The sequence below is a fragment of the Boleophthalmus pectinirostris genome, unplaced genomic scaffold, assembly GCF_026225935.1.
Source record: "Boleophthalmus pectinirostris isolate CB_2022bp ecotype Guang Dong unplaced genomic scaffold, ASM2622593v1 HiC_scaffold_10, whole genome shotgun sequence".
Classification (NCBI taxonomy): Eukaryota; Metazoa; Chordata; class Actinopteri; order Gobiiformes; family Gobiidae; genus Boleophthalmus; species Boleophthalmus pectinirostris.
In genome coordinates, this window is record NW_026570971.1 from 16,878,149 (window position 1) to 16,905,371 (window position 27,223).

Sequence of the window (27,223 nt, forward strand, 5' to 3'; positions counted from 1 at the left end):
ATATGTACAGTATATTCTGTCCCCAGTGGACTTTTCCTTTGTTACAATACACACTCAGGTTTGAGTTATAAGGAGTTAATTAACTAGTTTAGCTAATGTGAGTTCATAGTAATCAGTGAGGACTATAAAATAAACTCAAAGAACATTGATTCACAATGAAAATATACTTTTTTTAACTAAAATGTAGAAGTGTTCACTATGACCAAATTCAACAAGCAATTTTTTCCACTTTCAGAAATATTTTATATTTAATATTTTGACAATAATTTGCCATTTGTTAACACTTTTACATAAAGTAAATGATTATACACAACATGTGTGTTTTAAAAATAAAAATAGACTTGTTTCATTATGAAGGATTGATGATTTTGAGAAAGAACAGAAATAGAAATCTGAATTATAATGAATTAGAATATTAGAATACTAATTATACCCAAGCTCCTACCCAATTTAACATTTCAAAGCATTTGACAGCTCTCCTCCCTGGAGTGGAAGTGGCTTTGCATGGGTCATATATATGCATAATGTAGTCATGTATTGTATCTCCATACAATTTGTAAATGGAAACATAGAGACCATAGTGAACACTACGTTTCTATATCCATGCATTAGTCTGGCTGTATATACAAGAGAGCGCCCCCGCCAGAGCACAGGTCAGGGTGCCCTCCAGAGCGCGCCCTCGTCTCTGTTAATTACCACTAATTGGCCCCGCTCGTTTCTCTGCCGCCATAATGGAACCATTCATCTTTACTACTTAATGAGTATAGCAGTGTAGTCACCAGCCAAGGTCACCCCACCGCCACCCGCATCCGAGAGAGGAAGGCTCAGAGACTGGAAAGAAAGATGGAGAGGCTGTCTATTTGAACGCAAAACTTTTAAACATGATTCAGCTTTTTGGAATCTGTGGAGAAGTTAGGCAACCCGGTCTGCAGTGTCCAAGATCAACCACAACACACATGGGGAATTTCCAAAGACAGTCTAATTAGAATACCCTTCTGCAACTAAACAATACTTCTTACCAAACTACGCCAGCTCGCAGTAAATAGAGAATGTACTTTTCAAATCAGTCAAAACAGTTAGTATAGACTGCAGCCCTGGCGGGTGAGAGGGCAAGTGTTTCAGACGCCTCAGATAGCATGCAACATCTAATTATCTGTTTAGATTTCAGAGCGCAATCTCAGTTTAAAAAGGCTGTACCATGCATTTTAACACCTATGTCATCTCAACAACAGCACTGCATTGCACACTCAACTAAAATCCTGACAAAAATGTTTCCATAACTAGTTTTCCAAAAATGTACTATTTCTTCATTGACTTTCCGTAATCCATCATGTCTAAGAGTTTCTCAGTATTCAACAACAGTGCGTGTCTGTGGCAGTTTGTTGCAAAAGGAAAAAATAAAAAAATAAAAATTCGGATCTGAAATGTTACATATACCCAAGGGCCAGCGGGTCAGAAAGACAACATTTCACGACAGCAAGGGCCATGTAGGCTGTCAGCTGTAGCCTATGGCATATTGGAAGGATATGACATCAACGCTTGGAACATCATAATCTGCCCTGTCAAGTCAAGCCAAAAGTTGACAACCAGCCATTTCCAGGAAGAAGTGCCAGTGAAGTCTACTGCATTTTCCTCGGAAAAAGCAGAGGAGAGACGCGTTCCTTGTTCTATTTGGTCTATAGATTATGGTAATGCGGTATTCCTCTCTCTCTCTCCATTGACACATGCCTGACATTACAGTAACCTTTGCATGTTTAGCCAACAGTAGCTATAGCTGATCATTGAGAAATCTAGAGTCGCACAGTTGCACAGGGAGATTAGAGCTGTGCATGGCAAACATCTTCTCCCTGTTAACAGTATTGATATCCTTTAAGGGAATTAACAACTTAAAGAATAAGACAATTTAACTCCGAAAATAAAGTTCATGTGTAGTCGATATCTAATCCAGTCTATCCGGTTTTTGCCAGAGGAGTGGCAGCTGGAATGTAAAAACAAGCCAGGATATATCAGGAGCTCATAATGCAAAAAATAAAAAAATATTCTGAAACAACAGATGCCGATAACAGCCTCGATAAGCAAAGCAAAGTTTGTTTTAATCTAATATGACAAACATTGCTTGTCTTATAGGACAGTTTTTAATGTGTCAAAAAATATGTTATTATTTCCATTTCAATTGAACAAATAATTTATTGTTACTCTGTTATTAATAGATTCTTTGCTGTAGTGAAATTGAGGTATTTTAAAGGTGCACTGAGTAACTATTCAGAGGGATCACTACCTGCTTGGCTCTATTTTTATTGCGTATCTCTATTTTAACTGGAAACTATTCACCATTCTGTGACAATACCACTGTCAATAATTATATATTATGTATGCTTGTTATGCTGTACTTTACTTTTTTGAAGTTTTGCTCTGACCAGTATTGTGTATTCCCAAGATTGTGGTGGGGAGTTCAAGTGACTTAAAATTGCTTGTCCATCACTCACCATGAAAACACAGCTAGAACAAAAAAACATAAACCAGCATGCTGCTTGCAATAGAAAATCTCAAAAACACTATACAGGTGTCATGTTGAGGCTAGAAAATACATTTAGGCCTTGTCAAAGCATAGCATAAGTTTGTGTGAGATAAAAAACTAAACAAAAGCCGAGAGAGGCTGCATGTTCTTGTCAGTTCATTTTGTTGTTCCTACGCGTCCCCACACCGTGATTGTGGAGTTTTTTAAAAGCTGAGCAAATGGTTCTGTCATGCCAGTGTTGATTAGAATCACCTCCAACCAAACACTGAGATAGTCTGGGAGCTCAGAGAAGTGTGCTAGCTTTGATGTTAGCGCTTGGTAATGATGATGAGAGCCACAATTATGATGATGTCCTTACTTACTGGATGAAAAACACACACACAAATGTACACTTGCATTGAGTCGTATTTACTCTAATCGCACAGCTGTGAGAGGCACTGATTTCTCCAGATACGAATGATATGACTTTAGCAGAGGATATAAAATGTGCTTACACTTAAGGGATGTGTGTGGAAGATAGCTGGTGGCTCAGATAACACTTGCAATAAAGCCTAAATATATGATATGTGTATTTGCATTGTATTTAAAAATTTGTAAGAAAACCAAAATTAGGTCTAGTATGTAGTAATGCAAAAATATGTTTTACACTGAAGTATGGCACTGGCCACTTAGGCTGATGGCAAATCAAATGTGTATTGTATTTCAATTGCCCCAATAAGGCCACAATTCCAAAATGTTTTTTTTTTTTTTTTTACAGTTCTTGCAGACTTCTCAGTTTAGTGCTTATTTCACACAATTTGTCAACTATCTAAACATCTAGGAAGTGACGGCTGCTCCCTCAGGACAGAGAAAAAAGTGGCAGAATATAAAGTCTTTAAAAATCTATAGTGGACCATCTGTTAAGGAGGTATAGTTGTCATCCTACATAGTTGTTTCATGGTGCAACATCAAGCTACAGGCGGCGTGTGACTTAAAGAAAGAAGAAAGAGGGAAAGTGATGCTCCTTTGGGATTAGAGAGGGGGGAGGGGGGGAGGGGGCGGTCCCATTCAGTAGCTCCACGTGGCTAATTTGCATATGTGAAGGTCAGAGGGGTGGGCTGGGTGCCACGGCAGCACCCGACACCATGAGACCTGGCACCCAGCCAAGAGACTATAAGTGTGTGCGTGTGTGTGCAAGAGGCCAACAGATTGTAAATACTACTTGTGTATATCGTTCAAAGAGAGAGGAGGATTTAAACTATGCTGACATTTGCCAAACGTTCTTTTTTTTCTATCCGTGTGAACCCGATCGGGCCATTCCTCAGGAGTCAGCAGTGATCCTTGTGACTTACATCAAATATAGCCTACAATTGTGCATCTTCGACTTATACTCCCCATCTCTAAACACATTGTAAAAACAACATGAACACAAATTCTAGCACATCGTTTTGGCACTGCAAAGTAGAAAACAAACCAATGTTGTTTCCAATGGAGACTTTCAAATAGTAATTGTAATTGTATTTATCTGATTATCAATAAAACCTTCATGAGCAATTACTAAACACTAACAGCATGGGCTTATGGGTGAAATAATAATTATGTGTTTTCAAATTAAGTGTTGCTCGAGATGGCCTATACTTCATTTATAGCTATGTCAGACATGCACATAAAACACAGCAGAGTGCCTAAAGACAAGCTGCATATTTTATAAGTGAGCAAGCCCAAACATAACAATCAAGAGCCAATCCAAAAGACTAAATCGCCCACGCCATCCAGTCCAAATTTCCCCTATGGATAATTACGTTCTGTTACCGGCCGCTTGGATAAGAAGACGGTGCCGGGAAACAGCTGACATCAAATCAACGCCTGCCCGTAGTAATTAAATCCCTTCTTCGGGGTGTTTACACATCAACCTTTGACTCGGGGGGGATGTTCTGAGCATGTGTACAATGGAGCTATGCACAAAACATACATTAACTAATAACACAAGCCTGTACCACTCATGTACAGGCATTTAATATTTATTATTTTTAAAGACGTAAACTTAATTGGCGTTTGGTGGAGAACCGCATGCTCACAAGGATAACCTCTGCCTGGCAATTACCTACGCCGGCTAGCTGTTTTATCCCGGAAAGATGGAGGAAAAAAAAAAAACTGGGGCTCTTATCGGACGCGACAGAGCAAATTAAAACAGCGCTATGGTCTAGCTAATCAGCGGTATAGCGAAGATGTAAACAAAACGACATAAACAAATGAGAAAAGGGAGGGGGGTGGACTAGTGCTGACCAAGAGGTTTAGCCTGCTAACGCAATGCATTCAAGGGCACCCTCAGACACCCAAACTATCACCTAGGTGCCCACTGCTGGACTGCACCCGTGGGCTGTCTGTGTCTATACACAACATGTACCATAAATTAATTCTCCTCCATATCCATAGTCAAACCCATCACTATGCAAGACTCCCCGAGATACCCGCATAATACAACGTGACATTGATGCATTGCTCCCATTATAAAGTCTTTGTTCGTATCACACTAATAATTCATAAGGGAGAAATGTAAACAGTATGCACTAGAGAGCAGAGAGTGAGAAGGGATCATATCAAGGTAAGCACATTAGCTTACCTTTGTGCGTCTTTGATATGAAGAACTGAACTGTAGCACTGGCCTTTTGATTTCTAGTTTTCTACTATTAAAAACGACAAAACACATAGCATAATTGATAACTTAGCAAGAAATACAAATGCAGTTTATAGTTTTTATTAGGTCAGGTTTTAAACAAATCGCTGCTTTAATTAGCAGCAACAACTTACTAGGCTGTTGTTTTTGTCTGCTAATTGCTTTTGTTTGTATGTGTGTGTGTATAGCAAAGTGATCTTTTTAACACATTTAGGCGCAAACTGGAGACATTTCTAGACTATTCTAAGCCAATAAAATAGGAACATGTAACAGCTATAATGATGATGCGCTGGACATAATGCATTCACTACTGCCAAAGAAGAGGATGTACAATGAATGCCAAATATTCTTCTGTTCATGACTTCAAATAGGCCAGAGTCATTTGAAAACTAGGACAATGCCATTGTGATGAGCACTCTGACACAGGCATAGACAGGTGCACGGGAGTCTGTGTCTTTATTTTGGTGAGTGGTCAGGCCCGGCGTAAATGGGGTGCACTCTGGAGGGGCAGGCAGAGGGGAGGGGTAATTGAATTTGAAAGAGGGGGAAAGTGTGCCAACAGGTGACAAGAGGCCTGCTCCCCACCAAATGCACTCTCTCAAGCACAGCGCAGTCATATCACGGGGCCAATTTGGAGACGGTATATTATGCACTACACCGCTCGGCTCTCGCTCACAGCCTGTCAGTGCAGAGAGGAGCCGTGCTGCTGCTACCGCTGCTCTAAATATGAATTAAACATTGGGATTTGTGCCGTGAATATACTGCGCCTGAAATGTTGGGAGTCAAGTAAAAACAGTAACACGTGTGCTCGCTTCTGAAGATAGGTTAGAATAAAATGCTGGAAAGTAAATGTTTTCAAATGGGGAGCAAAAGCTGTACAGTTTGATATGACAAATTTGAATGAGCAAAAATTAAGTCCAAATTGCATGATCTACAGTGGTTGTAGTGGTCACGACTGAGGCTATTGTGGGTTTGCACTGACCATCATATCAGTATCATTTACACTGATCAATACAACAGCGGAGCACGGCACACTCCATGCAGCCAATGCAGATTGCTTTTGAATTCAACCATGTGGGTTAATGAACTGCTTGTGTTATGTCTGAGACGGATAGTAAATACATACGTTCCATCTCCCTGCTACTCGGTGGTCCAGATGTGTCATTCACATCTGGACATAATTTAAGTCATCAACTACTGTCACTGATGGGCTGATTTAAAACAAACTGTGTTAGTAATGTTTGGAATAGTTATATTCTAACAAGGCCTATTTATGCACAGACTAACTGAACTTGGATTCAACATAAAGGTTTCTTGTTATATACAACTATAAATATCAGACTGTCTGATTCCAATCAAACATCTAAGCTAGCACAAGTAATGGAAAAAAATGGTAGGTTACACAGTAAAAACAAGTCTTAGTCTTAACCTACAATAATGCTAAAACGTGTATTAAACTGCCACTTTCTTATTCCCACAGGACGTGAAAACAGCATCGCCCATCATCAGTGGAAGAAGCTTTTACTAATGCAGTCTGTCCAACAGGGCCATGGGGAGCCAATCAGATGGCAGACGGTGTGTCAAATGTGAGCCAAGAGCACTGAGCGCTTTTGGCCACTTTACCTCCAATTCAAATTCCTGAGTTGCACAGAAAGCATGAAACACAGTAGTAGTAGCAGCACTGTGTTTTCAGCCATGGAAAGGCAATGGAATAGTTAGATCCATGACCTGTTTTATACAGCTCTTATGACAAAATATTTAAAAAAGTAGTCATACAGACTTGTTTAAGATACCACTACTGAAGTGATGGGCTACTTTTGAGAACTTAAGTAATTACCTCAGATTATATGTGAGCATATATGGCTCCTGAAAACAAATGTGTAGAATAATGCAATTCACTAATGGATAGCACGAAGAAGTAATTCTGAGACGTGTCTCTGATCACGTCGTCAACTGGCATTAGATTAAAATGCCCCATGTCGGGTTATTTAAGAATAGCTTTAAATGAACTTTAAAACGCACAACCCACAGAAAACATTATCTCACATAGCGAGTAGAACGTGTGTGTATGCGTGTCTGCTTAACGCCAGATCAAAGAAGAGGCCTGAGTGAGTGACAGCTCATGCATGTGAGGAGACTGACCTCAGGTCACCGAGGCTCCGCGGAGCGAACCAAGTTTCCAGAACTCACCTGCGCCCTGCCGATGCCCTGGCCTCCACTTCCGGGACTCATGGAGTGGGGTTGATTTCTCTGCTGGCCTCCCCAACCGTGAGTTGAGGGCGCTCCGTACTGTGGTCCCATGTCTTTTCCCAAACCCATGCTGGCCTGCTGTTGCGACGAAGGACCACTGTAGTCTTGATAAGCAGCGCCATAGCCCCGCATCATAGGACTGGGGGATGTGAGCAGCTGGTTTAGGGTCGGCGTGGCCCCGGAGGGATGCTGCTGAGGCTGGCTCTGTCCCGGGTACCTCTGAAAGCCACCCGAAGTCGGTCCCAGAGGAGACTTACTGTGGCCCGCAGGAGAGCTGCTGCCCATCATCATGTTCCCGGGCTGTCTGCACCCTGTGGAGCCCATCATCCCGTAAGCCCCACCACCGTAGCCCGCGCGGTACCCTGGGTATTGGTTGTATTGGCTATTATAGCCCGTTTCGTGGGAGTTCTCCAGGCTGTTATGAGCCATCCCTGAGCCGCCATGTTGCTCATAATAGGAACGAGGAGTGTAATAGTTGTTATTGAACTCAGAGTTGTTGCTTGTTGGTCCCAAGTTTCCGTGCTCATACCTGCCCCCCATCATCCTCTCCACGGGCTTACAGGTGAGCTCACCCTCACCTTTCCCCGTCATGAGCTGCTGCTGTGGCTCTCCCTGGCCCCCTAACAGGTTCTCCTTTCCGCCGTGGTGAGGGTGATCCACAGCCCTATCCCCACGGGGACCTTGGCCGTTATTGTTGGCTGTGTTGTTACTTTGGATCTGCCGTTGCTGATGTGGCGCAAACTGGTTGAAGTGCGTCGGCGGTGGCGCTTGCTGTTGTGTTTGAGGCTGGGGGTCTCCGCTCCCCATACATTTCAGCTTGTGGTTCGCGATCAAGCCCACTTCCATCGAGGAAGTGGATGAGTGAGTCGACGCCGGAGCTAAAGAGAGATTGTTCCCATCTTTGTCATGTCCGTCCGCAGCGTTGTGACTCGTGGAAGTTGAATGGACCATGTTGTTCTCGTTTCGGCGGAGATGATCTACATTATTCAGAGTTCCATCTCCAGCTCCGAGCATCAGTCCAGTCCGCTGCACGGTCCCACCTCCTCCGGATTTCCCCGAACCGAGGTCCGGTCCCAAGCTGCTAGACAGTTTCTTGTTTTTACTAGTTCTGGTCGGAGCCGATGCCACTTGCGCAGCCATAGTCACTGCAACATCTCAGCGCGCAGTGACAGCAAGCTCCAGCCAGCCTTGCGCACAGAATAGTACCAGAGAGGCAAAAAGCACGCGCAGGAGGTATAAATGCGTATATTCAGCAAAAACTAGCTTTGTTCTCGCGCTGTGGTTGTAACATGGCGCGTCAACGAGGGTTCATCTTCAAAGTTTCTCCAGTAGTTTAAAACAAACTTTTCTCGAGCCCCCACCGCCTCTCATCCATCCTGCTTCTCGGTAATGTGTAGCAGCGTCTCCCGGAGCCCTTGTGGCCCAGCATGGCATGAGAGAGAGCGGGCTCGACCAGCTTATCCACCTCCTGCTCTAGCGCGCCTCGCAGGAAAATGTGGACTGGAGTAGTGAGCCATTACGCACGCTGCACTACTATACATCCCTTATATAGAACAGTTCAGCTGCTTGTTTAGCGTAACTCGGTCGGAACTATAACGTGGGAAAAAGCAACTATTAGCCGAAAAAACTGTGAATTAATTATCCTATTATTAGCCTAGTTAACGTGAAATGATTAGACGCATCATCCGAATAATATTTTTAGGCGTCAAAATATGTTCCAGGAGTGACTAGGGAATAAAACCCAACAACAGTTATAGTTAAAAGAAGTAGGAATGAAATTAAACCATAAAAAAGAAAGCAAGACTACGTTGGCGGATCTAGTCCAGGTCTGATTTTCCCATCTGCCGCTCTCCCTGTCCCTCGGCGAGCGCCAGTTCTCTGCAGCTCTGACAGGAGTCGGACACGCAACCACAAGCTGTGCGCAATAATGTTGCCATCGGAATAAGAATGTAATCACACTTTATAGCTGCTTTAATGTAGTAATATCTGTTCCACATAGCTCACCCCCTCGCGCTCCAATCACGTTTTTTTTTCATCCTGAAGCGGAGTAATGAACCCCCTGTAACAAACCGTAATCTGGTGATAAGAGACCATACGTGACAAACGGTGGCATAATCTGCACCACACCGAGACTCATAAAAGATTAAATCGGCTAGTAAGTAGGCCTACAAGTATGATTATTTAAATTTACGACTCACTTTAAATGAGGCCTATCGTCTTATTTTGTTTCACTGAGCTAGTTAGGTTGTCAAAAAGGAACTTTTCTTGATGTGAAAGTGACAATGAATAAAACAGCTCAGATAAAACGAAACCCCAGGCTGTGGTGTATAGGACCACACAAAACCAAAGTCTACAAGACACGCTCTCCCATCAGCAGTAATTCACACATGAATGTATAATGCTGGTGCTTAGTAAAGAAGCCTGGTGTCTGCTGGGACTTGAATGAGCAGTGGGTCCTCTTTGATGAGATCAGATGCATTTGATCAACAGAGAGAGCCGCGGATGAAAGACGGGTAGGAGCGAGGCTGAGGGCTGGGAAGAGCCGGGGTTTGGGGATGGGGCGCTCAGGAAGGATGGCCATAAAGAAAGTAACTACAGCTCCTTCAAATATGCGAGAATAAACGTGGCAGGGGAACTTTACATTTGTTTAAACCTTACGCAATGTCAAATAACATCTATAAACTTCCTCCTCATCCACACTGTTTCCTCAGAGTTGGGTAGCTATATGAAGGCCATGTAGGAGGGAAGACCCCTGCTGGAGACATGATGTTATTACAATTTAGAATAAACAGCGTATACTAGCAGTACAATGTAAGACGGGGTGTAATGGTTATTGATGTACATGGAAATGGTTGTGTGTGGTCTTACTTTTATTCTTCCCACTTATTTGCAAATCAGGGTCAAGTGAATGGTAGCAAATAAAAGATGTGACAGATCTAAAACATTTTTATTTATTCATATTATGAGTCCATATGGCTGAGTGAGGGCAGTAACATTGTTATGGTCTAAACACTTGCTGAGGCTCAGCCTATAGCACCAACAGGCCAGATGGCTATTTATAGACAGACCTTGGAGCCGTCACATTTGCATTCACTGCCAAACATTTGGGTAAAAAGTCTTAAAGAACATCCATTTAAATGATCAAGAAGTTTTGTGTTGAGTGTACACTTGAAGACACATGACTGGTTCTATTCCACTGTTGTGATTAAAAGAAGTGTCATCCACACAGTTACACTTCATGGCCTGTGCAGTACCGACTGGCTCCATCAGCGTGGCAGATCAAAGCCTGAGCTCTGATCTCTGCAGCCGCACCAGCGCTGACAGAGGGGACCTGGGGCATTAGCATATTCTATGATGGCGCCGTCGCTGCCTCGGCTGCAGCTCTGGGTGTGCCATGCTGTGGCTTTGCAACTCTAATTTCTCTCTCACTCATTAAAAAAGCCCACTGTTCTCCTATTAATTCTCAGACACACTGATCTGTTTGAATGGTGAGGAAGGGGGGGTATGCAGGAGGGAGGTGGAGGAGGGCAATGGCTCAGCGCATTTGCATTTATGTTTAATTTATAACCTTCAGGGGCCCCCTGATGCAGCAAGATTGAAACAATAACTCCAGACAAACACATGCAAGAGAGGAGGAGGAGCCGGATGAGGGTGGATGGAATTAAAAATATACTGCACTGGAATGCTCTCTGCTTTGAGCACGTCTGAACCTACTGTTGTGAATACACACAATTATGCTTCTGCACAACACACACACACAGTGAGAGAGGCAGAGGTCCCGCTCCACCGGGGGGATAACATGCCACGGTGAGTGTCTGTCAGGAGGAGAGCTGGAGTCTGTTCTGGGGAGTCTGCAGGGATCTCCCCCAGCACCACAGCACAACACAGCAGCAGCATGAGCCTGGCCAAGCACAGAAAGTGGGTCAGCCCAGAACACAGACACAAGCACACATAGACACACAAGCACCCACACACACAAGAACACACAAACACACATATGTTGGGTTTTTATGCTTCTTTGGGACATCACATTGGCTTGATTCCTGGAAACTGATCCTAACCTTAATCATAGTTACTCATAGTTACTACTTGCCTAACTTTAACCTATTTTAACCCATATCTCAACTTTAAACTGTGCTGTCCATCTAGTTCAACATGAGCACATAGATACACAGTTGCTCAGATGGATGCAGCCCAGTGTCACACTGGTGTGTGCTGGAGACAGAGAGAGGATATTCTCATACACCACAGAGAGCACGCTGTATATTTTGCATTAACAATGTTGAAAGACGTCTTTAAGACACAAGGGGTGCATGGCTGCAGAGGAGGGGACTGTGCGGGGAAGACAAAAAGCCAGCATGCCGTTGTGTGCACACCCTATGGAAGTGCATCAAATTGATCCATAGTCTTTTCATTTCAGGCTTGGGTAAATAACAGCATTTGCATTGATCAGTCTGCAAAATCAGGCAAAGACAAGCTTTGGAGCAGAGTGTGTGTGCCGCTGTGAGCGTATGTGTGTATGTGTGGCAGCTAACAAAACACATCTCTTATTCCTCTGTGCTCCTTGCAGAGTCGAGGGCCTCAGCAGAGCCCTACAAACAGCTATGATGGATAAAATGTTTTCAACAACACTTGAAAAGAGTGGATGCTATTGTGTCCGCTGTATACTGAAACACAGAATTCCCAGGATGCCACATGCTCTATTTATGTGGTATGAAAAACATGACTCAAAAGAAACAGGAAAACAGCCCTGCTCTACTTTCGCCGATCATGAGGAGTGTGAGGACTGGGTAAGAACAAGCCGGAGACAGGAAGGCAGAGGACTGGAGAGTGATTTTCTTCATCCACAGATCCTGCTGCTGATGGTGTGATGGTGACAGGGGACCCCCAGCCCCTCCCTCAATGCTGCCTGTCACCGTTCCTCTCCCTCCCTCCTCTGTCCTCCTCTTTCTCCTGACTGGAAGAGTGTGTGAAGTGTCCCCCGTGAGGCACATACTCAAAAGACGGTATTTACAAGATCCACACAGAGCCCACTTTTAACTGGCTGTGAAGAACTTCTCCCGCCGCCCGCCTTTGATGTGTCAACCTAATGGGGAAGAACTTGCCGCCAGTCACTGCATATGTTAGCGAGGCTTCGTGGGCTAATCCGCTAGCATTGCAAGGTAGACTTCACGCTGTTTGTTGTAAGTGAGCACTTCAAATGCTATATAGTGATGGTGAATTACTTCCATTGGGAAAAAAATCCCTTGTGGCAAACAGTCACCAATATGGTGCATCAACTTTTACTGCAAATGATAGACTATGCAGTTTGGATAAATTACAAGTTGTATGTGGTGTATTAGGCCTTTCTTTTTTACAGTGCCACATCATCAATTTATGTACATTGGAGTTGCCTTGCATTGACATACAGGATAATTTCACAACTGAAATCGTTTTCAGTACACAACAGAGAGTTCATATATCCATCTGTTAGTTTCATGTTGAACAGTACTAGGTGTGAATGAAAACAATGGAACAAAATGCAATCAGAGGGAATTAGTCAAAGAAAGGTCTCATCTCTCCTATACGTGACTGGTGACAAGCACTATTCCAAACATTTCCAACAAAGTTAAGGGAACAGATACCCAAAATAAGTCATACTTGAAGCATTTAAACCATCCCTATTATGTTTAAGTTGAAGTAAAATTAATAATTTTGTGAAATTGTGGTAACGTTTTAAAATGTACTGATATTTCTATCTTACATGTATTGAGCATAAGGGGATTTTACATGTTCTTTACTGCCAGGTGTTGTGCAATAAAGCCTAACTCTTGGATTCCCTTGCCGCGTGACATTTCTATCCAGATGGGAAGATCAACAAAGCCGTCTGCATTATACCACAATGAGATATCTGCTACAGAACTGAAGCAAATGGACAAAGGTCGTCGGAAACATTAGGGACTTCCACAAAAGTAAAACATGCTTTCTCGTCCAACTTTTAGCTTTAACTCCAGCTCGGAGAAAGACAACACTGATAACAAACACAGGCATTTGGAACGATTTTGAATTAGGCTAATTAGGTTTGTGTTTTGTTTGTTGTTCAGGAGGCATGATCAAAGTGATATTTCACCAATTTGTGTCAGCCCAGGAGGAGAGGAGGAAGAGTTTGGAGAATGCAGCCTATTAATCTCTGCAGGTTTGGTACTGTGCGGTGCATATAGGGATGCTAATCAAAACAAGGGTATTATGAATAATGAAGACTGCTGATCAGAAATGAAACAAAACTGTAGATTTGTCCTGAATTATTAGCTTATTAGTATTATGATTGGACTCGTCACATTCCTTTGTACTTTCCTGTTTTCCAGATCTTTTCAAAAAGGTGAATTTAATTTGAATGCACGCTTGAGTGAAAAAAAAAAAAGAAATCAAAGGGATGCGGACGGCTTGACCCCAAAGCGCAAAGTCTGGGAGCAACTGGCTGTTTTGATCTTATCTAATATTTATGAATAACTTCCTTGATATTTCCTTTGCACCATGAAGCCCTCCACTGTTACACAATGATGTCTTGGAGGGGCGATGACGAGAGATCAAACGGGGCCTGGGTTCAGAATATAGCGTGCTGTCTCTTTCCCTGTAGCCGCAGAGGAAACACAGCAGTGAGCTATCCAACGCATGTGATTGAAATACAGGCTCCACTAAGCTGCGCCTATGTGCTATGTGATGATATTTGTGTTTGTGTCAAAGGAATACGGAGCTGTGTCCTTAGTTTAGTTTAATGGCGTCTGGGCGTGAGAATCCATCTGTGTCTTTGAGTCTGTGAGTGTATGCGCTCCACAATAAAGATAAAAACACAGTGTCTACAGTACGGCTTTTACAGCGCTGGCAGCCGCACAACTATTCCCGGCTCTTTGGATGTGTAATGGCCTCAGATGCTTTTCACTATCTCTTCACAAAAGTCAAGTGTTCTCAACATGTTATTTGCCCAAAGTGGCCTTGTTCCATGGCTCTATTGTTAGCCTAATGGAGGCTAGACGACACTAAGACTCTAATTATGGACACCAGCGATCAGCCCCGATAATATTGCGAGTAAAGTGGGTAATTTGTGGCTGTTGTATTGAAGGCTTGAGGGGAGGGAGAAGAATAGGGGGTAGAGAGGGAGGTGGGCACGTTGTTTTCTTGTGTCATCACCTCATCGTCCGTCACCCTAATCATTCCCCCCCAGCACCAGGCGACCATGTGGCACAGCATGAGAATATTAATGGACGGTGAGACATTAGTTCCCGCCCATTCAAAACAAATGTTCTATTACATTATGGTCATCAACAGGTGATTTCTCAGAGCTCACTTGGCTTCATGGAAGTAGACTCCTATTTTATAAAGTGCCTGTATGGCCCAGCTCAAGTGCCCATTCATCTCATTTAATACCAGTATTACACATACAGTGGAGCTGTGTCTATAGATCAATGACTTATCTGTAACCAGGCTGGCAGCACAGCTTTCCCTGTTCAGTATTCTTAAAAGATTATGTAATAAAAATTGATTCATGGTTATGACTTGATTCTGCAATAACAGAACAACATTGACTATTGGCTGAACATATTTTCAACACAATCCTTTGTGTTAGAGCAGCCCGAGGAAGACAGAATATTGCAATCAATACAGTGCTGGTAAGACAGGCGCAGCAGGCCTGTGCCGATTCTGTCAACACCAAATATCAAAGGCCTTTCCCTTGAGTGATCTGTCCAAACAATTAAAAGTGAACCTCTTTGTGCCATCACACTTAACATGGCAGACAGAAATGAAAGCAGCCCTGTGTATTGGTGGAGCGAGGCATGATGCCTCCTGTGACAAGCCCCAGCGAGAACACAGCACGCCACTAGAATGACGGCCCTCTTCAAATTTTAAATATGTTTTGACACAAAATCAAAAGTTGCTCCCCATTCTCTGGGAGAGATTCCCTATTATTTGTGTGATCACTTATTAGACCCCCAGGTGAAGCAGGCAGAAATACTGACACCTGAATATTCTCCTTGCACCTCCTCTGACGTTCAGCTGCAGATCTGGGCTTCATTCACACAGTGGGCTTTTTCATAGAGACTGTCTCTGTGATCAGCACATCTGAAGCCACTCGTCATCTGTGAGGATTCCTGAGTGAGCTGTGGAGTTTTACATGGCTCATCCTTACTACTGTTACTACTGTGTGGGGAGCAAAACTGCCAGCCTCAGACTGGAGCAGAAGAGACCAGGGACACCCCAGTATACTGGGTATTTATGGGCTGTTCGCCACAACTGAAAAACTGTATAATGTCGACAACACTAATTGTTATTCATGTTACGGTATGTTGATTATGTTATCTAGGAATTTCCATCCTTAAAAGACTGCTGAAAGAATCAAGTATACACAGGGCACTAAATGAAACAGCCTGATTGGACAAATGCTGTCAACCAATCGCAACAATCAGCTGCAATCTACATCTTTTTGTCTTCTGACAATAGCATTAGAATAATTCATTTCAGTCATATTAATAAGCCTGAGTGGTTTTAAACATAATGGAAAGCCAAGACTGTTTGAAGGGCTTTTAGTGTCCTCTATACATAATCCTGCAGATGAAAATCCCAATCATCACTAAGAAGAGGAGTGGTTTTAAAGCAGGACCTCAATTATGTCCTGCCACAAATGAGCGTATTTAATGCAGTCAAATGTTTCAATGAAGAATAAAGGAAAAGTAGCAGAAAACAAAAGCCAACTGCATAATGAGATTATCACAGCCTGCTTCCAGTGCTCAGCAGTGGAGTTCAGACAAATGAAAGCCATTAAGTCTGATTCAAAACAGTCTAATCTGTGAAAGACTGGTGATATGATGACTTCTGTTACATCTGGTGATGTAGTGCATGAATTCAACCACAGGGGTCTGAGAAAACAGCCAACACACAGGACACAGGCTCTGATGACGTATGAGATTTCTTTACAAGCAGTGCACCTCAATCTAATATTGGCAGATTATTACACCAAGGTGAACAATAAACAAGCAAATGACATTCAGCAGGTTGTAATATTTTCTATTAGAATGCAAAAAGACAACGATGTATTCATAGCATGAAGTTATTGTCAAAGGCAAAAATAGACCAAAATACAGTATTACCTATTCAATGTTAATATATCTGATTTAAGTTTAAAACAGATTATCCCAAAACAAAAGTAAAACAAATACCATAAAGCAGAATTGCTCTAACAATAATATGAACGCAGTGACTGTAGAATCACTACATATTTGTCCAATAATTTCTTCCTGCAAACACATTAAGGATGACAAGGGAGCGTCCACAGCTGCTTAAATGAGCGTTAGAGTAAAACAGAAGAGGTGATGGGGCTGCGATGACAAAAGGGCATCCAAAGGAGAATGTTAATAACCATTCCACTAAAACAATTTCCATTAATTTTCAGCCATCTCGCCAGGGAGTAATATCTACATGCCCGCGGCACGTTTAAATTGCATAGTCTGCCTGAAGTAGTGGAGGGCTCCCCAGTGTCCAGTCGCTGTCATCAGAATAAGAAGAGCCGGGTAACACCCAGGAGACAGGGATGCTCAAGTGGAAGTTAAGATAGACGCAGTGCCTCAAAACAGAAACAACTGCTTTAAAGCGACTCTAATCTACAAAATTGACTTTGACTTGTCCGGGGCTGCAGGATTAATGCAGGCAATAAAATAAAAATCCTAGTTGAATGGTTGCAATTAACATATAGCAAAACCTGGATTTATTTGGGTAATTTAATGTTCTCCACAGAGAACAAAAACATCCTGTCTCTGGGGGTCTTACTTTGTATCCTGCTATTTCTACGGCTTAGACCTCTACAAGCACGTTCTGAAATGCAAAGATTATTCTGTATATTTTAGTGTCAAGGGTACATTGTTAATTCTGTATAGAGCAAAAGAGCTTTTAATTTAGAAAGGTTGTAATATATGCAGTGTTGTTTAAGAGGTGTCTTAAAATATAAAGAAAAACTCTTCAAGGGTCCTATATTATGCAGAATTATATCTAGTGGTGTAGTCGACTAAAGAAATTCACGGTCAACAGTGCGCATCAAATGGTTGACGAAGTGTGGTATTATGCAAAATTATAACCATGTTACTGAATCCACATCAAAACATACCTGAAGTTTTGTTTCTTTTGAGCAATGCTATATACTTTGTTCGGAAGGTGTGCAAAGCCTCAAAGCAAAATATGAACCTTAAAACAAGACATATAGCACCAAGACCACAAAATAATAAGAACTCTGCATCTTATGACTTTGTGCGACTTGGACACAGGTCACATACCTCAGCGTGTGAAGGTACAGCGGGCAGGGGCCATGGTGGAGAAGAGAGGGAAGGCAGCCAGCTCATGTCACACAAGTCCAGCTTCACAGAGTCGGGCTTCCACTGCGTCTGCTGCCTAAAGCTATTCTGCGGCATGTCTGGACTCTCACCTCCCCTCACCCACCCCAGGAGCATGCTGGGTCGCTGGGGACGTCTCTTAGGTCTGGACACACCTGGCACTCTGTCAGGGGGTTAAGGCAAGAAAAGAGCAAAATGTGGAACACCAACATATAGAGTGTAAAATAAACACAGCATTATAAAAAAGTCAGACTAAGTTTTTACAAGACTGAAAACTAATAACTTTGTGTCATAATTTCTAAAACACAATATCAAGACAATGGTTACCATGGTGAATTATTACTTCAGAGCTGCAAAAGGTCCCAGGTTCAAATCCTGCAATGCATGTGGAGTTGGCGTGTTTTCAACATATTTGGGTGGGTTTCCTTTGGGTGCTCCGGTTTCCAACACCAGGAGCTGGAAAATTGTTCCCGTGATCACTCACTGCTCCTAAAAGATTGCATAGAGTCACAGTAGAAGAGCCACAGTAAAAATCAATATACAGTGTCTGGATATTAAATGCATTTGTTATAATATCTCTGAGGGAATGATATATTGTCATCTCAATTGGAATATCACATTATTGGAAATGGTTTGATTATTTGAAATTAATTATATACAATTATGTAAATTACTGAAAGCACTTCCTTATAATATAATATTGTAAACTCCCTAGATTTGGAAGAATGAATATTGGATATGTGTTACTATTTTACTTCAACAATAATTTCTCCTTTTCACAGATGACATTTCAGACACACTTTACCTGTACAGAAAAAGTCTAGAAAGATCAACATCTGACTTCACATCTCCCGTCACTCACATAACACCAGACAACAAAGTTCTCTGCCAATGAAACTTTTCTAATATCCTGTCCCTCGCCTGCTTCTGGAGGAGGCTGGACGTCTCATTTGCAAGAGAGCGGGCGCCGGGAGAGGAGCCGTCAGCCGCCGCCTGTCCGTCACCGCCGCGACTGGGGAGAAAGGGGAAGAGTGTGTGTTGATTAATATCAGGAGGGCAGGGCAGAGCGCGGGCTGCAGCTCACCGGGAGAGGACACTTCTCTTCACCGCTGCCCAGGGACCAGAGGGGGTAATGAGGCAGAAACAGGCTGGAGAGTATAGGCGCAAGGACAGACAGGCGCACCACATCACCCCTCCTCCCCCCAAACTCAATCTCTCCTCCTCCTCCTCCATACCCTATCTGTGCACCATCAAGGTCCTCCTCAATGTTTTCACTGTTTGACACTCATTCCCTGCTTCCTACAGCCGGACTCTGTGTCTGTTCTGCTCCATATCACCTGCGCCTAATGGTAAAATATATCTGCTTCTACAAAATAGTACAATTCACCGAACAGATGTGATTGAAAGGGCATGGAGAGGCCTTTTGACAAAGTGTTCCTTTTGAATAAATGTGGGAGTGACAATGGTCTATGTATGCCTCGAAATCATCCCTGCAACAAGAACTCTTTTGTGTGTACCCCACGAAAGGCACAAAAATACTGGAATAAGCCACAATCATCTGTCAGTCTCCCCAGATCTGACCTGGAACTTGGCCTGGTGGCGGCACCTATTCGTCTCTGTGGAGATGGATTGCTTTATTGCCGTACTGTGAAACATTATAGACAAAGCAATATTAGCCCCATGGAGACAGGCAGGTAGCGGAACCCCCAGAAAAGTTCTTTAGTGCACTTTGAAGGTTTCTTCCAGGGCTCAGTTCACAATTTGATAGTCATACTGTCTTATTGCATCATTTGACAGGAGATAATACATCTTATACTGGTCACTTTTTTACAACCCACAACTAGGTCAGTACTGGTGAATCTTGGTAAGTTATAAAAACACAGGGCGGAAGGAGAAATGGGACATCATGACATGTGCCTTTTCCAGTGTCCAGAGGCCGAGAGGGTAAACAACCGGCAGTGGGTGGGGATTAAGAATGGATGCTCAGTGTTAGGCCCAGGCGCTGTCTCTGGAGCTAGTCATGCTGGACGGGAATATTGCACTCCGCATGTTTTTTTGTTTTTTTGTTGGAGCAAAGCCAGTGAGATGTGTCCTTTATGGGATTGGAGCTGTGTGCTTACTCTCTGCAGGCAGGGAGAGGATGCATTCACTCGGACTTATGAGAGATATCGCCGGGCACAGGAGGTGGAGGCCAGGAAATAACATGAGCAATTTCATAAATGGAAGGGAGAGGCTGCGACTTCCTAAATCGTGTGTGAAAGACAGAGGGAGGCAGCAGTGAGGGAGGGAGGGGAGTGTATAGGCGCTAAGTGTGTGTGTGTGTGTGAGAGAGAGAGCGAGCAGAGGAGGCCCGGGCACGCTGCTGGTAAATGGACACAAGTGGGTGAGTGAGAAGGAGAGCGGCCGGAGAGATAGGAGAGATGAAGGGGCAGATTCGGCACCAGCTGAGTGAGCACTTCTATTAGCAGCCGTGCTTTCCTGTGCCTCTTCCTCCTCCGTCTCAGTGTGGCTTCCTCTCACATCAGATTAGCTCCGGCCGTAGGGAGATGCTTCAAACTCCTCCGTCAAAGTTACTTAAACACATGAGACGCGGAGGCCATGTTTGCATCTCCATATTCGTCCTTGTTGAGGAGGTCTAAACGCAGGCTTCTGGATGTGCGTGTTCCTGTGGCGTCAGAAGTCACTATCTATAAAGAGCAGAGGGTGTGTGGGTTAATCAAGGTGTGTAAGGAAGCAAATGAGAAGTACAGTACAGTAGTCTGAGGGAAAGGAATGCACACAATGAGTAAGGCGTTTCACTGCAAACAGCTCAGAATGATGATGGTTGGATGTGTACAAAGAGTTAAAGCCATACTGCGTAACATTTCAAGCTAGGTGCCCCACCAACTAAATTGTCACAAAAAGCTACGAAATATGTTCCTTTTGCTTATCTATAGGGATGTACCGATCTGGGTTTTGCAGTTTCAATAGTGATATCGACATTATATCTTTTAAGTATCTGCCGATACTCGATATTACCCAGCGAAGTAATGGAATATGCAATTTTTTTTCTCTCAAAATACAGTTAACTTATTACAGAACTGATCAGATTGTGCTATGCATCTGGCAAGTAACTACAGAACAGCTTTGTATGAATTAAAGTTCAAACATCATGAAATGAAACCTGGATATTGGCTGAACCGATATCATGGAACCGATACCCAATATTGCAAGTTTTCCTAGATTGGTGCCAATATTCGATTTCAATATTAGTATAGGTGCATCCCTATTTATCTACATGCATACATTTGTATATATACTTGCAGTATACTTTCAAAATTAGATGGACATACATGTTTATGTAGGTATAAGGTCAAGTTATAAGCCGGTATCTAAAAACGAGCTCACCCACAGTAAGGATGCATGTTTTTCAAGATATTGTTTAACAACAAAAACATCCATAATGAAATAAACGCTTGTATTTTATTCTGTTTATTGAGTAAAATGTTGAGGTGAAAGCTTTAAATGAAATGCCCAGAAATTTTTGTAACAAACAACCAATAGGGCATTTATTATTGGGCTTATGAACTATGCAATAAGTCCCCCTCTGCAGATGTCTTAGGATGGAGAGAAACAGAACATACAATGAGTCGCTGTCAAGCTTTCATCCCACTGATGAGAGAGGCCAGAGCAGTGTGGCAGAGCGCAGCCCATTTTCTGACAGAGACGGCTGTTTGAGCTCTCCAGTCATGGCCCCGGTGATGAATGGCCTCCACTGCCAGGGAAAGAAAGGAAAAACGGGGGCTTGGGAGGCCTCTGAGGATCAATACATACGCAGAGGAAGAGCTGCTCCGCATGTTAAAAATCCAATCTGGCCCTACCTCCCCCTCACTGGCTCACTCCGCTGTCTCCTGCATCTCTGACGGACAAGCCTGTGGGAACGAGTGGGTGGGGGCGGATGCTTCGGAGGAGACTGTGCATCTACATAAAGTGTGTCAGCAGGTTTCCACAGAGGCGGACATGTCAGCAAACTCAAGGTTGCTGTGGCCCGCGATCGAGCGTACAATCCCAAATCTCCGCACTGTTGATGCTCTGAAAGGCCTCAGTGAGACATGGTAATTTGAAGGTGTCTAAGGCGATGGATATCCTATTAATGAGCCCAAAACAATGACTCGACTAATGAGCTTATAATGGGAATATTGAATGCATGGGAATGGGATTGGGCCGGGTGTCAGCCAGGAAGGGGAGTGCTGAATGAGCGCCAATGCACCAGGGCTACAGGGCTCAGAACTGGGGACGAATACAAACTGCGAAGGGTGTAGCGGGAGGCTGTGTGGAGGGGAGCACCGTCAACCCGAATCAATAGCAGCAGACCCGCCCCGGCTCATTGCGTCTGTGATATACGGGAGCAGGCGGCTTTCTGATCATAAATAAAACATGAAAATGCAACAAATTATCAGGCCAAATGGACAGAGATCTATTTACTGGGTGTATTTTCTGTTTGTGGTGGGAGGGACTGATTGGTACCCCGCGTCCAATTTGAATCAACCAAGCACCGCGATGTGATTCAGTTTTAGTTTGTGAATTAATCAATTAATCAAAGTGGTGGTTCGGAGGGGTGGGGACTGAAGGGGTAATGAGAAGCAAACCAAGCAAGTGAGCGGTTGCAGTGACGGCCTAATAGCTGGAATAGGAATTACAGTCCAATTGCTCTGTCTTATTCGGGCTTTAATGCTGCAAAGGCCTTCTGCTGCCAGCCGGCCTGCCTCCCTGTGTGATTTGATTCCATTTGGAGAGCCTTATTTTCCTCTTGATCTCACACATTAAGGACCTTGCTAGTATTCACCAGGGCAGTGGAAGCAGGACGACAATCAGAGCAATGGGTTAGCATGCAGCTGTTGAAGCCAAGCAGGTCGTGTTTAAAGTCTCCACACTTGTCCAGTGCAATCTTCCCGGGTCTTCAAGGCTGTTCTTTAATTGGAGCTGATCAACTGCTCTGGATAAGAAGGAGATCAAGTTGAGGCTTGCAAAGGCTAAATTACATAACTTTTAAAACAATCAACATATTAAAATACATACATACTTGCTAAATGTTCCATGGGTTTCACAACTAAATATTTAAGGTGAAATTAAATTGTCTAAAATAGGGTGACCAGGCGTCCCTATTTGCCCGGGACAGTTCCAGTTTTGAGTCCTGTGTCCCCTGTCCCAGCAGATTTACCCAAAACCAGTGATTTGTCCTTGGACAAGACATGTCCTTGGTGTCCATATTTTTAACCAATTTGATCCCTGCCAACAGTAAAGATTTTTGTTTAGGTAAAATACAGAAAACTGTAAAACTGAAGACAAAAAAAAAAAAAATGTGACTACATTGACTCACATGTTAGTCATGAACAGTCTCTGTATAACAATTTTCCTTAATTATGCACTCGTTTCATAATTTTGTTATTACCAATGATCAAAAAAACGGGGTGTCCCAGTTTTTTATTTTGAAAATCTGGTCACCCTAGTCTAAAGTCCTCAAAATGGCCTCCATGTCAACACAATGAATACAACAGCCTTTGGTGAATTTGATAGAAATTTTGTAATTAATATGCATGTTGTAGTACCTTCCTGCCATTTCAAGGTAAAATGTGCTAAATCTAAACTAACCACTTAAAATAGCAACTGAATAACCGACAAAAGTCCATTAATTAACAAAATGACATTTAGCTAAACTAAATTAGCACAGGTCGCTATCATGCAGAGTTAGCATGTGGTACTGACTCTGTACACATGTTTTTACAAACTAAAGATTAGTTCAGAACTCATTCATTTAACATTAAGTAATTATACATCATGTAATACAGTTATACAAGCTTGCAGTCTACTAAAGTTACCAGTACAGTGAAGGAATTAGCCACGTTCTTCTCAGTGTAGCGATGTAACCTGGATTTCACCACAGGAGGGCGCTCTAACTCCCAGGCCAAAATACAACAAGCTCCCGGGTTGACCTTAAAGGTGCACTGCGTCACTTTTCCAGTGGAGGGCCCGATCATTGCTCGTCTCCATGGTAAGGTGGCCAGATGTCCCTATTTACCGGGGACATTCCCAGTTTTGTCCCATCAGATTTACTCCAAACCAATAATTTGCACACGTTTTATACAAGAAATGTCCCAGGTGTCCCTATTTTCACCAATTGGACCTAAACCGTGTCTAAACCAGGACTACATTAGGTCTAAACCAGGACTAAAACAGGACTGTCACAATTTTGACTAATCTGATCTTTGCCACCAGTAAAGAAGAGCATAAATTGTCATTTGTTTGGCCAAAATACTGAAAACTGTTCTTGCTAATAACCATAAAACAAAAACATATGCAGCAACAGAAGTCCCTCAGATTATGACTGACACGAGAATGCACAATGTTACACGCTCTTTTCACAATTTTATTCATACCAACCATCTCAACCCAGGTGTGTCCCAGTTTAGAATTTAGAAATTCACTAGGAAAAAGATGAGAAAATCTGGTCACCCTACTCCATGGAGATGCTATTGCTTTGTCTGGAATGTACCGCAATACGTATTAGACTTGTCTATTTCCATAAAAACAAGAATGTGACACCACCATGCTAAGTTACAGGTGAGATCTACCGAGAGGTGATTTTCACAGTAACAATGCATGTTTTTCAAGGTATTTTTCAGGAATAAAATAAAACTTTAACTGAATGAATGCAAGATGGATACATTTCATGGCATACTGTGGAATATTCTAGCCAAAGCAATAAGATTATCACAGAGACAGGCAGGTGGCGGACCCTCCCCATGAAAGCTACACAGTGCACCTTTAACATTTGTTGGACAGGTGCATGATGCGTGGTGAGCTATAGCTGTGCTGAGGTAAGGGACGGACATTTTCCAGTAGTGCTTGACTTGCCCACTTTATACAGCCAGCCAGTTATCCCTCTTAATTATCTATTGACAAGAATGAATTGATGTTTTTGGAGAGCTGATGGGATAATCTGGAAAGTTGGCTGCAGTTATGCTCCTTGGCTGCGCTCACTCTGTCTGTGTCCCACTGATCTCCACTGTTGCATTGCATTCTTGAGCTAAATAAATTCTAATTTATTATGGCTATATTATTTTTTCACTTTTTTTTTTTTTAAAGAAATTACACATTTTGTATACTTTGCATTTTTTTTTATTCTACAGTTTATTTAGACTATTATTATTATTATTATTATTATTATTATTATTATTATTATTACTAGACTATTATTATTATTACATTATTTTAATGCTGGTCAATGTTAATTTTCAACAGAGAGAATGATGGCGGTATCCAATTACAATCCACCACTTTTTTGAACAAATGAAAGGTAGATTTAATTTTCTGCTCCTCTTCAGTTACAGCCTGGCAACTCATTTTTTATTGCTCCTTGGTGACAGCGCTGGCTCTGAACCAAGACGACACACGGCGCAGTGGAGCTGGAGAGTGGACTGACACTGATTGTGCCTCTTCTCATTAAACCCACCTGACCCTAGTGTTGGGACATCATTAGTTCTCCTTCTAATCATCACACTGCACCAATTACATTCTGTTTGTCCCCATTTGCATTTTACAAGATTTCCCTGAACAATCAAAAACGGATTGGCAAAAAAGAAATTGGAACAACATATCAACGCAGCTTAAACAAACAGTGAGACTGAGATGCCATATATAATTTATTTAAAATGTATTGTCTTTCTAAATGTAAACATCTTTCTCCAGAAGAGGAAGAAGCTGAAGTGGCTGATGGTTCTGCTACTGTGATGCTGCTGTACCCTGCAATATACATAAGGTAAGAGATTGTATTTAAAGTTGATTTAAAAATGCATTGTATAACTTTTCTGGTGGAGGGTCCATCACAGTGTGGTATTAATCCTTTCTATCTTCATGGAGACCAAACCAGATCAAGTTGCAGGTCAGATCTGTGAAGAGGCAACCCCGCTCACAGTCAGAATGCCAATTTTTCTAGGTATTTTTGAGCTATAAAACCACTTATAACTGAATACATGTAAAGAAGAGCTGTTTAATGTCATACTATGGAACATTCTAGGCAAGCAGGTGACGGACCCTCAACCAAAAAGTTACACAGTCCACATTTAAGACATCTCAAATCTCCAGAATGTACATTAAGCATTCAATCAGCACAAATGCCCAGCTAAATTTGGTAAATGGCAGAAACAGGGACTTGGAGGAAGCGAGACACTAAAAATAATCATACTTTATAAAATCTCACTGCAGCGCCGTTCGCTCCATTTTCACAAAGCACAAGAAGCAAATGAAGCCATCTATAAGTGTGCACTTCAGGGAGAGTGCACAAGGGCGAATTCACCATCTGTATTCTGGGTGACAGAGCCAGTGTGCCAGGCCAGGGTGCTTCTCTCCCAGATGAGGTCTACATACGTCATTATAACCTTTACTATATAGAATACTTTCCCCTTTATCCAATCACAAATCAGAAAAAAAGTTGTTTACATCTTGTATGATGCAAGGATTCTGTGAAAAAGGCAATTTATGTTTTGATATTGCTTAAATGATTGAGACTTCAAATTCTCTTAGCTTTTCCATTTACACAATAATTAACCATGTTTGTGATATAGGCCACATAGCATACATATACATAATAGAGAGCAGCCCTGATAATGTAGGCGCTATCATATGCAGTAAATCCCACCTATTAACCCTCAAAAAGTCTGGATTTCAGCCATGAACTCATTGCGTGACTGGTATGTATTTTCTTCAGTATTATTTCTTGCAAAAATAGTCTGGTTTATTAACTACAAACACATTTCTTGTCACTCACTGTAAATGTAAAAATGACACTGAGCAGACTGATTCACAACATACACTGAACGAACCATGCTTTAGAATTGCAATTACGTTTGGAGGAAATTAATCATAGGAGAACAACGTGATAAGAAGTGCTAACAGGTTATTACTGCCTGCTGAGCTCACACCATCAGCTGGGAGCAGAGTGCATTCTGGAGTCACATTTCACATTAAGGCACTTTTAAATGGCCTAATTTGAGGTCGGACTTTGGTGTAACTTAATTTGACAAGATTAATTATACAATTAAATCCAAACTTCTATCAATTATGTGGAGGAATGCTGGCGGCCCGCTCAGGTCGACCCTTCACCTTTACTGAGGCATGCACCTGATAAGCATAATTTCAATACACGCTCACAAAATTGTGGTCCATTTTGTTTCCTTGTCAGCTCGCTAAATCACAGCTCTAATTGTTCAGACTTAGTGACTCTGCCCTTGACATGAACCAGCAAAATGTGCTGCTGTTAACTGCCACATAAGAGATGTGCAATGGCCCTTCTCAGATTGACAAGACAATCCAGTGAAACAAAACACTTAACTGTGTCAATTGATTGTCTAATTGAAATTGGCAGGCCTGCCACTTCAGTCTCATTGATTTATCATGTGTGACGAG

The 27,223-nt window shown here is 42.5% G+C and overlaps 1 protein-coding gene and 1 long non-coding RNA gene across 2 annotated transcripts in view; both read right to left on the reverse strand.

The window, feature by feature from the left end:
* arid1b (AT rich interactive domain 1B (SWI1-like)) overlaps window positions 1–8,564 on the reverse strand; it is a 162,882-nt gene extending 154,318 nt beyond the window's left edge. Inside the window, 1 exon segment of the mRNA XM_055161103.1 lies at window positions 7,365–8,564. Coding sequence (XP_055017078.1) covers window positions 7,365–8,564 — 1,200 coding nt within the window.
* A 12,800-nt stretch (window positions 8,565–21,364) lies between these two features.
* On the reverse strand, window positions 21,365–23,734 carry LOC129411212 (uncharacterized). The gene is made up of 3 exons (XR_008633190.1): window positions 23,662–23,734; window positions 22,842–23,047; window positions 21,365–22,754 (listed from the first exon to the last, which is right to left on the reverse strand). It is a non-coding gene; the product is annotated as an uncharacterized LOC129411212 (long non-coding RNA).
* Between the last annotated feature and the right edge of the window lie 3,489 nt (window positions 23,735–27,223).